The sequence below is a fragment of the Balaenoptera musculus genome, chromosome 10, assembly GCF_009873245.2.
Source record: "Balaenoptera musculus isolate JJ_BM4_2016_0621 chromosome 10, mBalMus1.pri.v3, whole genome shotgun sequence".
In the NCBI taxonomy this organism is placed as follows: Eukaryota; Metazoa; Chordata; class Mammalia; order Artiodactyla; family Balaenopteridae; genus Balaenoptera; species Balaenoptera musculus.
In genome coordinates this window covers 95765359-95784454 of record NC_045794.1, presented here as the reverse complement: position 1 = coordinate 95784454, position 19096 = coordinate 95765359, and the positions used below count along the sequence as shown (strand labels likewise).

Here is a 19096-nt window from a genome sequence, read left to right as displayed (position 1 = left end):
CCCAATTCAATGTGAAACTATGGCTTTCACTTTCATTTAAGTGTCAGCATCTTTATTTACTAACTCTGTTACACCTATTATTTTTTTCTTTGGCTGTTTCCACCTCTTTTCAGTCATAAAGAGGGAAAATAGCATTGTCCATTCAGTTCCCTTTTTTCCAGATATGAGAATATTGATGAGAAATCTCAGAATCTTGTCAACTCATCGGTATCACCTTTGGGAGAGAGGGGATGTCCTAGATTTGGTTTCTTTTCTTGGCCACCAGTTATTTATTTTTTTCTTTTAAAATTACCTTTAGGTACATCTGTTTCCATGTCAGATTGCTGTTGTAAATTTTTTGGATTAGCTTTTTTTTTTTTTCTTTTTTCATCTTTATTGGAGTATAATTGCTTTACAATGTTGTGTTAGTTTCTGCTGTACAACAAAGTGAATCAGTTATATGTATACATATATCCCAATATCCCCTCCCTCCCACCCTCCCTATCCCACTGAGAGTAGTTGTACACGAAGACTCTTAAAAAGAGAGGGCAAAATCCCTTGATAAAGCAGTTTTGATGGTTTCTAATATATTTTTTAAATAGATCTTTATTGGAGTATAATTGCTTCACAATACTGTGTTAGTTTCTGTTGCACAACAAAGCAAATCAGCCATATGCATACACATGTCCCTATGTCCCCTCCCTCTTGAGCCTCCCTCTCATCCTCCCTATCCCACCCCTCTAGGTCATCTCAGAGCACCAAGCTGATCTCCCTGTGCTATGCAGCTGATTCCTCCAACTCCATTTTTCTCTCTCAACATTGCTTTGGCTATTCAGGGTCTTTTGTGTTTCCATACGAATTGTAAAATTTTTTGTTCTAATTCTGTGAAGAATGCCATTGGTAGCTTGATAGGGATTGCACTGAATCTGTAGATTGCTTTGGGTAGTATAGTCATTTTCACAATATTAATTCTTCCAGCCCAAGAACATGGTATATTTCTCCAACTGTTTATGTCATTTTTGATTTCTTTCATCAGTGTTTTATAGTTTTCTGAGTACAAGTCTTTCACCTCCTTAGGCAGGTTTATTCCTAGGTATTTTATTCTTTTTGTTGCAATGGTAAATGGGAGTGTTTCCTTAATTTCTCTTTCTGATTTTTTGTTGTTGGTGTATAGGAATGCCAGAGATTTCTGTGCATTAATTTTGTATCCTGCAACCTTACCAAATTCATTGATTAGTTCTAGTAGTTTTCTGGTGGCATCTTTAGGATTTTCTATGTATAGTATCATGTCATTGGCAAACAGTGACAGTTTTACTTCTTTTCCAATTTGTAATCCTTTTATTTCTTTTTCTTCTCTGATTGCTGTGGCTAGGACTTCCAAACTATGTTGAATAAGAGTGGCGAGAGTGGACATCGTTGTATTGTTTCTGATCTTAGTGGAAATGCTTTCAGTTTTTCACCATTGAGTATGATGCTTGCTGTGGGTTTGTCATATATGGCCTTTATTATGTTGAGGTAGGTTCCCTCTATGCCCATTTTCTGGAGAGTTTTTATCATAAATGGGTGTTGAATTTTGTCAAAAGCTTTTTCTGCGTCTATTGAGATGATCATATGGTTTTTATTCCTTAATATGTTAATGTGGTGTACCACATTGATTGATTTGCATATATTGAAGAGTCCTTGCACCCCTGGGATAAATCCCAGTTGATCATGGTGTATGATCCTTTTAATGTGCTGTTGGATTCTGTTTGCTTGTATTTTGTTCAGGATTTTTGCATCTGTGTTCATCAGTAACGTCGGCCTATAGTTTTCTTTTTTTGTGATATCTTTTTCTGGTTTTGGTATCAGGGTGATGGTGGCTTCGTAGAATGAATTTGCGAGTGTTTCTCCCTCTGCAATTTTTTGGAAGAGTTTGAGAAGGATCAGTGTTAGCTTTTCTCTAAATGTTTGATAGAATTTGTCTGTGAAGCCATCTGGTTCTGGACTTTAGTTTGTTGGAAGATTTTTAATTATGGTTTCAATTTCATTACTTGTGATATGTCTGTTTATATTTTCTAATTCTTCCTGGTTCAGTCTTGGAAAATTGTACCTTTCCAAGAATTTGTCCATTTCTTCGTGGTTGTCTGTTTTATTGGCATATAGTTGTTTGTAGTAGTCTGTTATAATCCTTTGTATTTCTGCAGTGTCAGTTGTGGTTTCTCCTTTTTCATTTCTAGTTTTATTGATTTGTGTCCTCTCCCTTTTTTTCTTGATGAGTCTGGCTAAGGGTTTATCAATTTTGTTTATCTTCTCAAAGAACCAGCTTTTAGTTGTATTGATCTTTGCTATTGTTTTCTTCATTTCTATTTCATTTATTTCTGCTCTGATCTTTATGATTTCTTTCCTTCTACTGACTTTGGGTTTTCTTTGTTCTTCTTTCTCCAGTTGCTTTAAGTGTAGGGTTAGATTGTTTATTTGAGATTTTTCTTGTTTCTTGAGGTGAGATTGAATTGCTATAAAGTCCTCTCTTAGAACTGCTTTTGCTGCACCCCATAGGTTTTGGGCCATCGTGTTTTTGTTGTCATGTGTTTCTAGGTATTTTTAAATTTCTTCTTTGATTTCTTCAGTGATCTCTTGGTTATTTAGTAGCGCACTGTTTAGCCTCCATGTATTTGTGTTTTTTACAGTTTTTTTCCTGTAACCGATTTCCAATCTCATAGCACTGTGGTCAGAAAAGATGCTTGATACGATTTCAATTTTCTTAAATTTTCCGAGGCTTGATTTGTGACCCAAGATGTGATCTATCCTGGAGAATGTTCTGTGTGCACTTGAGAAGAAAGTGTATTCTGCCAGTTTTGGGTGGAATGTTCTGTAAACATCAATTAAATCTATCTGGTCTATTGTGTCATTTAAAGCTTGTGTTTCCTTATTTATTTTCTGTTTGGATGATCTGTCCATTGGTGTAAGTGGGGTGTTAAAGTCCCCTACTATTATTGTGTTACTGTTGATTTCTCCTTTCATGGTTGTTAGCATTTGCCTTATGTATTGAGGTGCTCCTGTATTGGGTACATAAACATTTATAATTGTTATATCTTCTTCTTGGATTGATCATTTGATCGTTATGTAGTGTCCCTCCTTATCTCTCATAACAGTCTTTATTTTAAAGTCTATTTTATCCGATACGAGTATTGCTACTCCAACTTTCTTTTGATTTCCATTTGCATGCAATATCTTTTTCCATCCCTTCACTTTTAGTCTGTATGTGTCCCTAGGTCTGAAATGGGTGTCTTGTAGACAGCATATATATGGGTCTTGTTTTTCTATCCATTCAGTCAGTCTGTGTCTTTTGGTTGAGGCATTTAATCCATTTACATTCAAGGTTATTATCGATATGTATGTTCCTATTACCATTTTCTTAATTGTTTTGGGTTTGTTTTTGTGGGTCTTTTTCTCTTGTGTTTCCTGCCTAGAGAAGTTTCTTTAGCATTTGTTGTAAAGCTGGTTTGGTGGTGCTGAATTCTCTTAGCTTCTGCTTGTGTCAGAAGCTTTTGACTTCTCCATCGAATCTGAATGAGATCCTTGCTAGGTAGAGTAATCTTGGTTGTAGGTTTTTCTCTTTCATCACTTTAAGTATATCCTGCCCCTCCCTTCTGGCCTGCAGAGTTTCCACTGAAAAATCAGCTGATAACCTTACGGGGACTACTTTATATGTTATTTTTGGTTTTTCCCTTGATGCTTTTAATATTTTTTCTTTGAATTTAATTTTTGTTAGTTTGATTAACATGTGTCTTGGTGTGTTTTTCCTAGGGTTTATCCTGTATGGGACTCTCTGTGCTTCCTGGACTTGGGTGACTATTTCCTTTCCCATGTTAAGGAAGTTTTCGACTGTGATCTCTTCAAATATTTTCTCAGACCCTTTCTTTTTCTCTTCTTCTTCTGGGACCCCTGTAATTCGAATGTTGGTGCATTTAGTGTTGTCCCAGAGGTCTCTGAGATTGTCTTCAATTCTCTTCATTCTTTATTCTGCTCCTTGGCAGTTATTTCCACCATTTTGTCTTCCAGCTCACTTATTCGTTCTTCTACCTCCGTTATTCTATTATTGATTCCTTCTAGTGTATTTTTCATTTCAGTTATGGTGTTGTTCATCTCTGTTTGTTCTTTAGTTCTTCTAGATCTTTGTTAAACATTTCTTGTATTCTCTCAATCCATGCCTCCATTCTGTTTCCGAGATTCTGGATCATCTTAACTATCATTACTCTGAATTCTTTTTCAGGTAGATTGCCTATTTCCTCTTCATTTATTTGGTCTTATAGGTTTTTACCTTGCTCCTTCATCTGTGACATATTTTTTTGCCATCTCATTTTTTTTTTTTTTATGAGTGGGATTGTGTTCCTGTCTTACTGGTTGTTTGACTCAAGGCTTCCAACACTGGAGTTTGTACGCTATTGGGTAGAGCTGGGTCTTGGTGCTGAGAGGAGGAACTTTGTGAGACCTCACTCCAATGAATATTCCCTGGGGTCTGAGGTTCTCTGTTAGTCCAGTGGTTCAGATTCAGAGCTCCCACCGCAGCAGCTTTGGCCCACCCCCCAGCTCATGAACCAAGATCCCACAAGCCGTGTGGGGTGGCAAAAAAAAAAAAAAAAAAGAACAATAACAAAGTAAAAAATAAAATTAGACTAGGAAACTAACAGATATGTTAGAAAGAATATAAAAATAAAAATATAGATGAATCAACAACTGGAAGGTACATCAGTACCACAACAGTAAAAAAGAGGAGGAGGGAAAAGAAAAAAAAGGGGGGGGGAGGCCTTGGCTGTGGAGGGCGGGGCCTAAGCAAGGGTGAGATTTGGGTGGTGGGCGGGGCCTATGCTTAGGACCCACAGTGCTGGAAAAGGCCTTGAGGGCTGTGGGAGGTGGGGCTTAGGCTCAAGGAACAGAAGGGGCCCAGGCGTGCCCCTCACCCCTGGTCTCAGAGGGCAGGGGACCTCACCTGGGAGCCCAGCAGGCTTCCTGGACTCGAGTGGGCAGGGCAATCGCCCTCCACTTCTCTCCCGTTCCTCCCTGAGGGCCCTCCCTCCTGCCTCTCCTGATCTCCCCGGCCTCCCTCCTATGCCCCCAGGACCCATGTGGCCTGGAGGGGGCGAACCGGCTTGGGAGCTCAGCAGGCTCCCCGGCCCAAGTGGGCCAGGCGACTGCTCTATGCTCCTCTTCCACTCTTCCCAGAGAGTCCCTCCCGCCTGCCTCTCCTGATCTCCACGTCCTCAGGGGTGCCGACCCTGTCTGGCCTCCACTTCTCCTCCCCCCTCAGTCCCCCCACGTCCTGCTGGTTCACCCTGGGGTTCCTCCCGTCTCCTTGGGCGTCAGAGTTCCCCACCAGCGGCCGCAGTCGCCCTAGTTGTGGGGAGGTGCTAACTCTGCGTCTTCCCACGCTGCCATCTTGACTCTGCCTCTGGATTAGTTTTGACTTTTAAGAAAAACATCTCATTAAGTATTCAATATTTTGTGATGGAAACTCTGTATTGCAGCTTTACTCTGTTACCTTAACCCAAGAGTCAGCTACTGAATATTTAGACTTGCTTTTGTAGGGACTGTTTATTTCTTCTTGTCCCTGTAGCTGAGTATATAATACAGTTTTGGGTTTTCCTGTTTACCATTATTATTGAGTAAGAACTACTGGCAGTGGCTCAAATTTTGTATGCTATTGTTAGCAAAATGCTGAAATAAAATTGCCTCAACTCCCTTTTTAAGATCTCCTGAAACAAAAGTTTGTCCTTTCTCATTATTTATTAGCTACCTATTTCCAATTTAATTTAAAAAAATCTACTTAAACATCTCTGCTTTCTTATTCTTTATCCTTCCTCTGTTTTCATTTTTTTAAAAAAACATGCTTTTCCCTACTAATCTCAAAATTCACCTTTCAAAAAAGATTTACCGGGCTTCCCTGGTGGCGCAGTGGTTGAGAATCTGCCTGCCAATGCAGGGGACACGGGTTCGAGCCCTGGTCTGGGAAGATCCCACATGCCGCGGAGCAACTGGGCCCGTGAGCCACAATTACTGAGCCTGCGCGTCTGGAGCCTGTGCTCCACAACAAGAGAGGCCACGATAGTGAGAGGCCCGCGCACCGTGATGAAGAGTGGCCCCCGCTTGCCGCAACTAGAGAAAGCCCTTGCACAGAAACGAAGACCCAACACAGCCATAAATAAATAAAAATAAAATAAATTTAAAGCTGCAGTCTCTATAAAAAAAAAAAATTAAAAAAAAAAAGATTTACCATACTCACATTCTATCTCCTGTGCCTCTGAAGTATTTGTCATGAGTAAATAGGAGCAGAGTAATAAAGTGGAATAATAGAGGTGCTGTATGTAGTGGATGCTGTGGTGTTTCCCATATTCCCGCTTCAAGATCAAGGCACTTATTCCCTCTGCAGCTGGGAGACTTGGTGCCCGAGGGGTCTCAGCTGAGTTCTTCTCTTCAAATTCCCAACAGCTAAAGAAAGCCTCATGCCCCCTCCCTGAGAGAACCTACTTTCAGTGACTTATGGAAGTGGACCGTCCCCTTTGCTTCAAGGCAGGACAACTATGAAGAACCATTCCAGCCCCAGAGCTCCTAGTAGCATTGGCTGAGGCCTCTGCTGCAAACGCATCACAGTGTAATTTCTCCCTTGGCCCAGTCCTGCCTCCCTCGCTACTCCCAGATGTGGTTTCTGAGAGTACTCCCTAATGAATCCCCTCGTACAAATCTGGGTCTCGGAGTCTGTTTCCTGGGGAATCCAACCTACAACAATGGCTTTGCCTCAAGATTTACGATATAGGACAAAGATACATACATAAATGAGGAAAGAATTATAAAGCAAATGGGACAAAATGTTAACAATTGGTGGATCTGGATGAGAATTCTTTGTGCTATTCTTGCATCTTTTCTGTAAGTTTGCTCCAAGATAGTGAAATTGTTAAGGTTCCAAACTCATGGTTCTGCAAAAGTTAAATATAAACTTAATCACTATGAGACTTTGAAATCTTATTAGTTCTTCATTAGCCCACTGAATATTTTCTATGGTAGATATACTTGTTAATTTTTAAAAGTTAATTTTGTTAGGTAAATGACTTAGTTTACTTCAATTACACCTAAAAGGACGCTGTCAATACATAGCAACAATGTCTATTACATGCTAAATAATACATAGAACAGTTTGGGTATTGATGAAGGGTTTCAACTCCGAAATGTGCTGTCACGTTGTTAATGTCTGATAGTTTGAATGTCAGTTTGATATCTCATCTGAGAAATATCAAAGGGTTCACCAGTTCTGCTTTGTGGTATTATCTCGTGATACAGGCTCAATGAGATCTATAGCTTCTCTCCAGATAGCTTCTGCCAAGTACCTACAGCCGTGGTATCTAAGCACTCATCTTTGAATGACTCAATACCATCGTTTCCTGAAGCATCTGCGCTTTTTCCTTTGAGGTTTCTCATTCACATACTGGTCCTCCTTGACTGTGACTTCACAGTCTTGATTGATAAATAGCTTGTGATATACAAGGTACTTCATTTCCATTAAGGAACTAAATGTGTGAAGTGTGTTCTCCCCCTCCACTTGCTTGTGAAAACCCAGAAAGCAATGTTGTGTAATCACCTAATTTAATTAAGCACACCTCACTTCCAGTGTTGTGCTGATGCTAAAAAAAAATTTCTAAATGAATTTCTGTAGACTCACTATATTCTAACTGCCTTCCTTCTTGCTCCATAAGATAATTTATTATAGGCTTATAACGTTTTAGCTATTCTAGGCTAAAATGCATCTCCAAATATGCGAGATATTTTTTTCTTTCACAATCCTTACTATTCTTCAGTTTTCCTCACACTTTACTTCACGATTGACTTCCTGAAATTTGTATTAATCTACTTCTGTGATGTGTAAAACTTAAGTCCATATCATTTCAAGGATAATTTGTTGCTGAATGCTCAAAGAGTGATAATAAAGATAGTTCCTCATTAAATCACTTGAAAGTACATAGATGATCTAAGCCTCAAACTACTGCTGTTTGCCGGTATTACTTATAAAATCTCCAAGTCCAAAATAAGCTCATTTTAATTATTCATTTTCATGTGAAGTTACAAGAAAATGAAAAGTTAGAGCCATAAATGCAAAGTTCTTATTCTTCAGCATCTTTGTCTTATATCATACTTGCTCCTTTTGCCCATGTAGTTCCTTCTGCTTGGAATAATTTCTCCCTCTGTATTTATCAGGATCCTAGCCATCCTTCAAAGCCTTCTTCACATTTTACTTCCTGTTTGAGGCTCTTTCTGATTACTCTGGTACACATTGATTTTTTTTCCTCCTTAGAATTTCTATTCCTAAAGTTAGTTATTTTAAGAAAGTTTAGCCTGTAGTTGTTCTCCTCTAATTTTTTCCTATAAGTCTGTACGTTAGACTTATCTCACTAGTCAGGCTATAAACTTTTTGAAGGCAGGGACCAGGCTATTTTTCTTATATAATTCCTCAAATGACTTTGAAAAATTATATGCCTCCTGACACATTTTTAACTGACATGTGAAATTTTGTCTTAAGTATAGTAAATGCAAAGGATATAATTCAAAATATTGACATTAAAGACAAAAGAAAAGAAAACAAGCAAAACTGTTTCATGAGTCTTTTAAGAGCATCTAAAGGAATATAAATACTATTGTGATTCATATCTGTAGTCATTCATTTGAAACAATACATGGTCTTCTTTAATTATTGGACATTGTACATCATTCCCTTTTCTCCTTGAAGTCATATTTCTATTCCATATCCCTCACAGAATTTTATCCTGTTAGAAAGTATGTTTATGCTTGAAAGTTGTCTCTACATAAAATATGTATATAAATTGAAATTATTTTTCTAAATTGTCTGTGACCAGAGGCTTTAAGTGGTAAAGTAGTTCTTCTAGATTGACTTACCGTTACAGTTATTTTTAGTACACAGTCGATCAAAACCACATAAATGGGGGCTTCCCTTGTGGCGCAGTGGTTAAGAATCCGCCTGCCAATGCAGGGTATACGGGTTCGAGCCCTGGTCCGGGAAGATCCCACATGCCACGGAGCAACTAAGCCCATGCGCCACAACTACTGAGCCTGCGCTCTAGAGCCCGCGTGCCACAACTACTGAGCCCACGTGCCACAACTATTGAAGCCTGTGCGCCTAGAGCCCGTGCTCTGCAACAAGAGAAGCCACCTCAATGAGGTGCCCGTGCACTGCAACAAAGAGTAGCCCCCGCTTGACGCAACTAAAGAAAGCCCATGTGCAGCAACAAAGACCCAATGCAGCCAAAAATAAATAAATAAATAAATTTTAAAAGAAAAAACAACCACATAAATGTGGTTAAGTACTTATTAAACATAAAGATACAATTTTATTGGAAAGACATATTTTTTATGAGCTACATGGAACTGTTCATTTACCCATATATGAATATTACTTATTGCTTGAAATAAACAGGGTTTGTAAATTCTGTTTCTGTTTTACATTTTTAGAGATGTAAATGCTGAGACGATTTGTTCACCTAAAATTGGGTGGGAATAGAAGGTGTTTTATTATAGCAATGTCAATCAATTTTATGAACTCTTTCCAAAAAATATGCCGAAAATTATATAGTGATTTATTATAAAAATGTTTTTCATCTCTTGTCAACTGTTAACTTGATTAGATCTTTCTTTAATGTTGTTGAAAGCAAAGGATTGGAAACACCCCACTTAGAAAAAGATTTGTTAAACAGTCATTGGGAGCAATTTACGTTCTCGATTTCTGGAAATAATACCAAAAACCTTTTGCTAAAATTTATCAAATGACTATTAATTATTCTGGTTACATTTTAATTTAACCCAATATACTCAGAATGTGTGGGAAAAATAAAATGTGTGGGAAAAATAAAAACTCTAATTGCAGTGTACCCGTCAATACAAAAGTTTTTGAGAAAATGGTTTTATTGTGTCATATGCTTTAAATGAATTTTCATCAAGTCTTCAGAACTGCAGATTTGTTTCATTCAATTATTGGAGAATATTTACCATATTTACCTAGTTGTCAAAGTCGGCCCTCATTGTGAAAACAACCAGTAGAATCAGATTTAAAGTTTCTTTCAGAAAACATCTAACTTTATTTAAATAAACATGTAACCAGACATCACTCTGGTTGTATTTCACACTCCTCAGTTTTCTTAAGATAAATAGCTAAGGCATGAAGCCTTGCCCTAAGTACGTTGCGTTGGTGAAATAAGGTGCCCCTGCCTCTGGTGCTTTCTCTGCTCTTCTCTCATGGGACTCTTCCTCAGGAATGATGCATTCTTCGACAGTACTGGGGGATGGAAAGCACAAGGACATTAGATGAAACTTATCAACTGTCCTGCTCCTCCACACTGTGATATATCTGAGTACCACACATCCTGGTGTGGACCAAAAGAACTGTTGCTTGTGCCATGCTTTGCGATTAAAAGAAATAGGTATAAGACAGGACAAACTTTGAAGCTCTACTTTCGATTTCTCGTGCCTTGATTAAAGGAAGCTTCCCCATACCGGTCTTTTTTACTATTGTTTGGTGCCTTAGAGACAATTATGCTTGTATCTTAAGGGAAGATGCACCATAATAAGATGGGTAAAGAAAATGTCTTTCTTTGTAAAGTGGGAGAAAATTGATTATGAAAGGGAAAGGGGAAAGAGCCAGCCTGATGCTTCTGCACAGCTGCATCCTCAGGCAGATCAGTGTTTGGTAAGAATATATACAGAACTTGTGCATCTGGAAATTGAGTCCTTTAAAGCTATCTATGCCCATAAAGCTATCTATGTACTTAGACTTGGGAAGTCTTCAAGTACCCCCAGAGGTGTGCATATACCAGTTTGAAGATAGATTTCTTATGCTTTTTGTTGTCCCCAATAATAGGCTGAAATATAGTTGCTGCTAATACTTTTGTTTACATAGTAATTAACATAGGAAGGAAAGTGATATTAAGACTACAAAAACATTAAATTCAGCAAAAATATATAAACAGATATATCAGCTTATCTTCACTGGCATTTCTTTTTTGTTTAAATTTTTAAATTTTGTTTAAAAGTTTCTTTTTATAAAATAATCTATACAGTTCTGACTAATTTTGCCTAGAACACATGAAATTCACACTGCAGTAATAAAGTTCTTTTAAATATTATTAGAATAATTATAATTGTCATTCCTGCTTTGCTAAAATTTCATTTGAGTAATTTTCATTTTCAAACTCTATTTTCTACACTATGTTATACTTTATTTTTAAAAATGTTTCAAATAATAAAACTTAAAATTGAATCATTGATGGGAGAAAGGGCTAGAATTGAATTTGTATTTTTAAAATTTGTCTGAACTTGTCAATTATGATAAAGGGATATATTAAATGATTAATATTCATAGGTAACCATTGGCACATGATGTATATTTTGTAGACAAAATGGATCTTCAGAAGTGATTAACTTAAAAATTGTGAGCTAATGTGAAAACATTACTCTTTTCTGTCAAAGTAAAATCTTAGCTTTATGTTGTTGACAGAAAACACTTCCAAGGCAGGATTGAAACAAGAGCAGTGTCAAGACATTCAGTTGCCTAGCAGAACTGTGTTGTCCCAGGAAACACTACCCGTCAAGATTAATGCTTGGAAATCAACAGAGGTAAGTCATTATAGTAGTTTCCTATTGCTGCTCTAACAAATTACCACAAACTTTGTGCCTTAAATCAACACAAATGTAGTATTTTAGAGTTCTATGTGTTAGAAGTCTGACCCAGGTCTCACTGTCCCAGAATCAAGGTGTCTGCAGGGCTGTATTCCTTTCTGGAGGCCCTATGGGAGAAGTTGTTTTCTTGCTTTTTCCAGCTTCGAGTGTTCTAAGAGAAACTGTGCTTGTCTTTTAACTTTGTTTTTGATGTCTTCTGTTATACAGAAATTTAAATAAGAATAAGGTTAAATTAAAGTTTTCCTTTATAGTTCGTGCTTTTTTTTTTTTTTTTAAGTATTTATTTATTTATTTATGGCTGTGTTGGGTCTTCGTTTCTGTGCGAGGGCTTTCTCTAGTTGCGGCGAGCGGGGGCCACTCTTCATCGCGGTGCGCGGGCCTCTCACTGTCGCGCCCTCTCTTGTGGCGGAGCACAGCCTACAGACGCGCAGGCTCAGTAGTTGTGGCTCACGGGCCTAGTTGCTCCGCGGCATGTGGGATCTTCCCAGACCAGGGCTTGAACCCATGTCCCCTGCATTGGCAGGCAGATTCTCAACCACTGCGCCACCAGGGAAGCCCTATAGTTTGTGCTTTTTAAAATCTTATTTAAGAAATTCTTTTTTTGGGACTTCCCTGGTGGCGCAGTGGTTAAGACTCACGCTCCCAATGCAGGGGGCCCGGGTTCAATCCCTGGTCAGGGAACTAGATCCCACATGCATGCTGCAACTAAGAGTTCACATGCCACAACTAAGGAGCCGGCTAGCTGCAACTAAGGAGCCTGCCTGCCTCAACTAAAGACCTGGCGCTACCAAAAAAAAAGAGTAAAAATTGAACTACTGTGGGTAAATAAAAATTGCATATGTTTAAAAAAAAAAAAAAAGAAATTCTTTTTTTAATCCTAATATAATAAAGGTGTCTTATTTTTTCTTCCAATGTTCAAATTTTATGCCCTCTAGAATTTTACTATATAGTGGAAGATAGGGGTCTTATTTTATTTGTCCCCCTGTGGATAAGCTATATTTAATTTTTTGAACAGTCCATCTTTCTCTATGCATTAAAAAAAGTTTTTATTGCAAGATAATTATAGACTTATAGGATGTTGCAGAAACAGTACAGAGTCCCATGTACCCTTCACCCAGCTTTCCCCTGTGTTGACTTCTATATAGCTGTAGTACAATATCAAAATCAGGAAATAAACGTTGGCATGTTATGCTAACTAGACTACAGACCTTATTCAGTTTTCAAATTTTCAATTCAGTATTCATTTTTTCAACCTGCATCGTGTGTGTATGTGTGTGGGTTCTATGTAATTTCATCCTAAGTATAGATTCCTATAACCAGCACCAAAATCAAGATACAGAACTGTTCTATCACCACAAAAGAAGTTCCTCATGCTATTCACCCCATCCCACTCCTCCCAACCCCGTATATGGGCAACCACTAATCTTTTCTCCATCTCTATTGTTTTGTTATTTCTAGAATGTTGTGTAAATGGACTCAGACTGTACATAACTTTTTGAGATAGATTTTTTTTTTCACTCAGCATAATGCTCTTGAGAGCCACTCAGGTTGTTGCATGAATCAATAATTCATGCCTTTTTATGGATAAGTAGCATCCCATAGTATAGATGTACCAGAGTTTATTCAACCATTCACCCACTGAAGGATAGTTGAGTGTTTCCAGTTGGGGGCTGTTTATGAATAAAGCTGCTGTGAACATTTGTGTACAGGTTTTTGTATGTGAAGTTTTCATATATCTGTGATAAATGTCCAAGAGTGCGCTTGCTGGATTGCATGGTAAGTGCATATTAAGTTTTTTAAGAAACTGTCAGACGGTTTTCCAGTGTGGCTGTACCGTCTTACATCCACCAGCAGTGTATGAGAGATCCAGTTTCTCTGCATCCTCACCAACTTTTGGTATTACCACTATTTTTATTTTAGTTATTCTACTCGGTTTCTTGTGAGATCTCATTGTGGTTTTAATTCGTGTTTCCCAAATGGCTAATGATATTGAACATCTTTTTATGTGCTTATTTGTGCCATCATAACTTCTCTTTGGTTAAATATATATATTCATATTTTTTGGCCATTTTCTAATTAGGTTGTTTTTTACCATTGAGTTTTGAGAATTCTTCATTTATTCTGGATTCAAGTCCTTTGTCAGAGAGGTGACCTGTGTATATTTTCTTCCAGTCTGTGGCTTGTCTTTTCTTTTTAACAATATCTTAACAGAGCAACAGTTTTAAATTTTGGTGAAGTCCAATTTATCAATTTTTTATTTTGTGGATTGTGCTTTTGGTGTCATATCTAAGAACTCTTTGTCTAACCCAAGGTTGTGTAGATTTTCTCCTAAAAGCTTTATAGTTTCATGCTTTACATTTAGGTCTGTGATCTATTTTGATTTAATTTTTGTATAAGGTGTGAAGTATAGGTTGAGGTTTTAAAAAAAAAAATTTTCTTTTCCCTACAGATATCCAATTGTTTCAACACCAGTGTTGAAAAGACTTAAATTTTACTCTAATATGCTTAAGTGTGATTTTCCTTCTCTCTCTTCTTTGTCACCCAATGAGACTTTCCAGTGGGAGGTCTTTCATCTTTATTTAATTCTGAGACAGTTATCTCTGGTTCAAATATTCCTTACTGTTTATTTTCATTTTCTCTCTTTCTTATCTGGGCTCTTCTTATCTGGATATTAGTAATTCTCTTTCTATCTTCATATCTCTTAACTTTTCTTTACAGTTCCTATTTATTGTTTTCTTTTTTCTTCTTCTAGAGTTTCTCAATCTGATCTTACAGTTTAATAATTTGTTCTCAGCCATGTTCATTCTACTGTTTATCCCATCTGTGTTCTCTATTTCAACATTCTGTTTTTACATTTGATATTTAATATTTCTATTTCATTCTTTTTATTGTGTTTTTTCCTGTTTCATATTGCTTATCCCTTTCCTTATTTATTTTAGTATGTGTATTAAGTTTATTTTAACTTCTTGATCCATCTTTTCTAATATCTGCGCTTCTGAAGAAACCTGTAATTCAGTTTTTTTTTTTAAAGTTTTGATCCTCAAATGACTGGTTACCCCTCGGGGTTACAGCTGCTCTGTCTAGGATTGCTAGAGGTCGGACCTTAGTCTGTGTCAGCCCTATCAGCTTAAGTGGAATGTAGGGGAAGTGGACTCTACGGTGGAGAGCACCTCTGTCCCCTCCCCGCTCCCTCCAAGAATACCAGAGTTAATCATTCCTCACTCTGAGGATCAATGCCTCAAATTAGATCTTTATCCTTAGCACCCCAAGAAGAAGCAGCTTTAGAGGGAGGCACTCCTTAAATTGTAAACCATCTGCCCTGGGGGATTGGAAAAGGAAGTGTGAAGAAACATCTTCTCACGCCTACCTAGTCAGTCCCCACTGAGTGTTCTTACCCCCTCGGGGCTTCTGCACTCACCGGAAGCACCTCCCTCCCGAGTTGAGCTCTCTGACTCACAGCAGGTGTGCAGGCAGGTTCCAAGGCAGTGAGTGGGCAGTAATTCCACCAACTCCTTCCTTATTTTATTCAACCATTGCACAGGCCACCTTCTGCCCCAGGCTGAAGCCAACTAGACACCCTCACCCCCCTCACACACAAACATACCAGTTCAGAATAGCCACGCCATCTCCCCTGCAGCCCCTCATGGTTTTCTTCTCATTTTAAAAAAAATTTTTATTGGGGTATAGTTGATTTACAACGTTGTATTAGTTTCAGGTGTACAGCAAAGTGAATCTGTTATACATATACATGTATCCAACTATTTTTTAGACTCTTTTCCCATATAGGCCATTACAGAGTATTGAGTAGAGCTCCCTGTGCCATACAGTAGGTCCTTATTCATCATCTATTTTATATATAGTAGTGTGTGTGTGTGTCAATCCCAGTCTTCCAATTTACCCTTCTCCCCTTTACCCCCCAGTTAACCATAAGTTTATTTTCTACATCTGTAACTCTATTTCTGTTTTGTAGATAAGTTCATTTGTAGCCTTTTTTTTAGATTCCACATATAAGCAATATCATATGATATTTGCCTTCCTCTGTCTGACTTCACTCAGTATGACAATGTTTAGGTCCATCCATGTTGCTGCAAATGGCATTATTTTGTTCTTTTTTATGGCTGAGTAATATTCCATTGTACTGTATATACGTACCACATCTTCTTTATCCATTCCTCTGTTGATGGATATTTAGGTTGCTTCCATGTCCTGGCTATTGTAAATAGTGCTGCAATGAACATTGGGGTACATGTATCTTTTCAAATTATGGTTTTCTCTGGATAAATGCCCAGGAGTGGGATTGCAGCATCATATGATTTTAGTTTCAGTTTTTTAAGGAAACTCCATACTGTTCTCCCTAGTGACTGTACCAGTGTAGGAGTACACTGTAGTGTAGGAGGGTTCCCTTTTCTCCACACCCTCTCCAGCATTTATTGTTTGTAGATTTTTTGATGATTGTCATTCTGACCAGTGTGAGGTGATACCTCATTGTAGTTTTGATTTGCATTTCTCTAATAATTAGTGATGTTGAGCATCTTTTCATGTGCTTTTTAACCATCTGTATGTCTTCTTTGGAGAAATGTCTATTTAGATCTTCATCCCATATACCTAGGAATAAACCTACCTAAGGAGGCAAAAGACCTCAGAAAACTATAAGATACTGATGAAAGAAATAAAAGATGACACAAACAGATGGAGAGATATACCATGTTCTTGGATTGGAAGAATCAATATTGTTAAAATGACTATACCACCCAAAGCAATCTACAGATTCAATGCAATCCTTATCAAATTACCAATGGCATTTTTCACAGAATTAGAACAAAAAATTCTTCTCATTTTGATGTCGTCCCTTTATAGTATCTCCAAGCTTGATCCTGAGGGAGGGGGCCACTGAATCAGAACTGGAACCTGCTCTGTTCTTCAGTGTTCTCTGACCTTCCCAGGCATGTACCTACTTACTTCTATTTGTACTTTCACATAAGAACACACATCTTTAATTCTGGCATATATAGCTCCTCAAATAATATTTTTTTCTCTATTTCATTGAAATTTTTTTTTCTGCTTAATTTCTTTTAGGTATGTATTGGGCCACTTAATGTCTCATTTTCTATGTCTTTCAACTGCTTTATTTTATTAAAATTTTTATTGAAATATAGTTGATGTGCAATATTATGTTAGTTTCAGGTATACTACCTAGTGATTTGACATTTGCATACATTATGAAATAATCACCATGTTAAGTCTAGTAACCATCTGTCCCCAACAACTGCTTTTAAAAGTAGTTTTTTGTAAAAAAAAAAAAAAAAAAAAAAAGGTCATGAAGAACCTAGGGGCAGGACGGGAATAAAGATGCAGACCTACTAGAGAATGGACTTGAGGACAGAGGGAGAGGGAAGGGTAAGCTGGGACAAAGTGAGAGAGTGGCATGGACATATATACACTACCAAACGTAAAACCGATAGCTCGTGGGAAGCAGCCGCAGAGCACAGGGAGATCAGCTCGGTGCTTTGTGACCACCTAGAGGGGTGGGATAGGGAGGGTGGGAGGGAGGGAGGTGCAAGAGGGAAGAGATATGGGGATACATGTATAGGTATAGCTGATTCACTTTGTTATAAAGCAGAAACTAATACACCATTGTAAAGCAATTATATTCCAATAAAGATGTTAAAAAAAAAACTTTAAAAAAAAAAAGTAGTTTTTTGTTTCATTATGTCTCCATGCTGCATTTTAGGTAATTAATCAGAACCATCTTCCAGTTCATTTTCTTCTCCTTTCACCTCTGTCCACTCTAGAATTTTCCCTGTCCATTAAGTGTTTTATTTCGATAGCTATTGCATTGCTTTTTTACAGGATATTCATTTGTACTTATTTCATCTCTGCCTGTCTTGGCTTCTTGTTTTTTTTATTCCTTTAAATTAATGCTATCCTTTCCATTTTCTTTTTGAGAACTAAATATACTTAGTTTTATATGCTTTTTAGATTTCTTAGTTTCATTTTGTCAAGAGTGGGTTCAGTTTTCTTTCTGTGTTTTGGAATACTGGTTTGTAAGCTCTCCTTGAGTGGCTCAAGTTTTTTATCTTTCTTTTTCTCTGAGTGTCCTTAACCTTTCCTGCCTAACAGTTCTTCATTTGCCTCCTCCTGACACCTGGGACTACGTAGCACGTTCAGAACCTACCCGGGCAGCTTGGGGCTCCTTTCTTTTGCTCGTGTCAGAGATATTGCAGATCCGGCCCCCAGACCAAAGGATGCTGTGGCTCAGTTGCTAGTGAAGTTTAGTTTGTGTCTTCTCGCCTGCTTGTGTACTACTTCCAGAAGCCATAGTCCCGGGCTGTGACTGATGCCAGGTTATTTCAGCTTCCTTTGTAAGTAGTGGAGCCCAAGGCCTGGCATAGTTTCAAGCAGTGAGCCCATATTTAGCACTCCTATCTTGGATGGTCACTTTAAATCTGTGTTTACCACTCTGGAATTAAGCTCCTGGTTTTCTCTGCCTTTTTCTGGACCCAAAATCCCAAAGGTCCACAGCTTCAACCTCCTTACCATCATGTGTTTTGTGTTCGTGCTCTCATCCATGAAGATGTTCATCTTGTCTTTTAGCATGACTGTACCTTTAATTCTCACCTTTGTATTTTCTCTTTCATTACTATGTGTTTGGAGAACACATATCCCTGAAATATGAACACATAGAACCATCTTGACTGGAAACCTGTTCCACTCAAGACTGTATGAAATTATCTCATTGATTCATTTTTCTGTTTTATGTGTGTTTCTCCTACTAAAAGGAAAGCTCCTTTTCAGGCGCTTTAGAGACCTTTCTAGTCTTGTTCATTATTAAATCTTCAGTTGCCAGATTCTTGTTAATGAAAAGTGAAATGAATGAATGAGTAGACACTCAGTGTTAGCTCCCTTCCCCTCTTTTCCTGGGATAGAGGCTTGTTTGGCCTTCTGCTCAGAGTGCTTTGTTTAGTGTTCTGCCACAGTTCCTATGAGGGAGGGTTGAAATTATTTCTTGGCCTTCTGTTCCCAGCCCTTTTCCCCAATCAACTAAGTATTGGATTTACAAGATTTTCTAGCAGCTCAGAAAAGTACATAAAATTAAAATTTCACTGTTTCTTAATTGCATAATAGTCCACAGATTGAAAATACATAGGTTATTTTCAAAGATATGACATTAAGGCAAAATGATTTTAAAATCTGAGATCAGTTTATTTGCTCCTGATGGCTTTTAAAGAAGAGAATAGACTTGAATAATCTTATATGCTTTAGAGGGTAACAAAGACATAAAATATCACCTAGTGGTTTTTTTTTTTTTAAATCAGTCTTTAAATTCTCATTATTATTGTTTTTTCTTACTTTAGAAGAACCCACCGTAATTGATTTACATCATTTCACATCTTATATCTGTGAG

The 19096-nt window shown here is 37.7% G+C and overlaps 1 protein-coding gene across 1 annotated transcript in view; it reads left to right on the top strand.

Annotated features, from left to right (window-relative positions):
* Positions 1–19096, top strand: part of ENTHD1 (ENTH domain containing 1) — a 108534-nt gene that overhangs the window by 28028 nt on the left and 61410 nt on the right. Inside the window, exon 3 of the mRNA XM_036866985.1 lies at positions 11510–11628. Coding sequence (XP_036722880.1) covers positions 11510–11628 — 119 coding nt within the window. The remainder of the gene's footprint in view (positions 1–11509; positions 11629–19096) is intronic.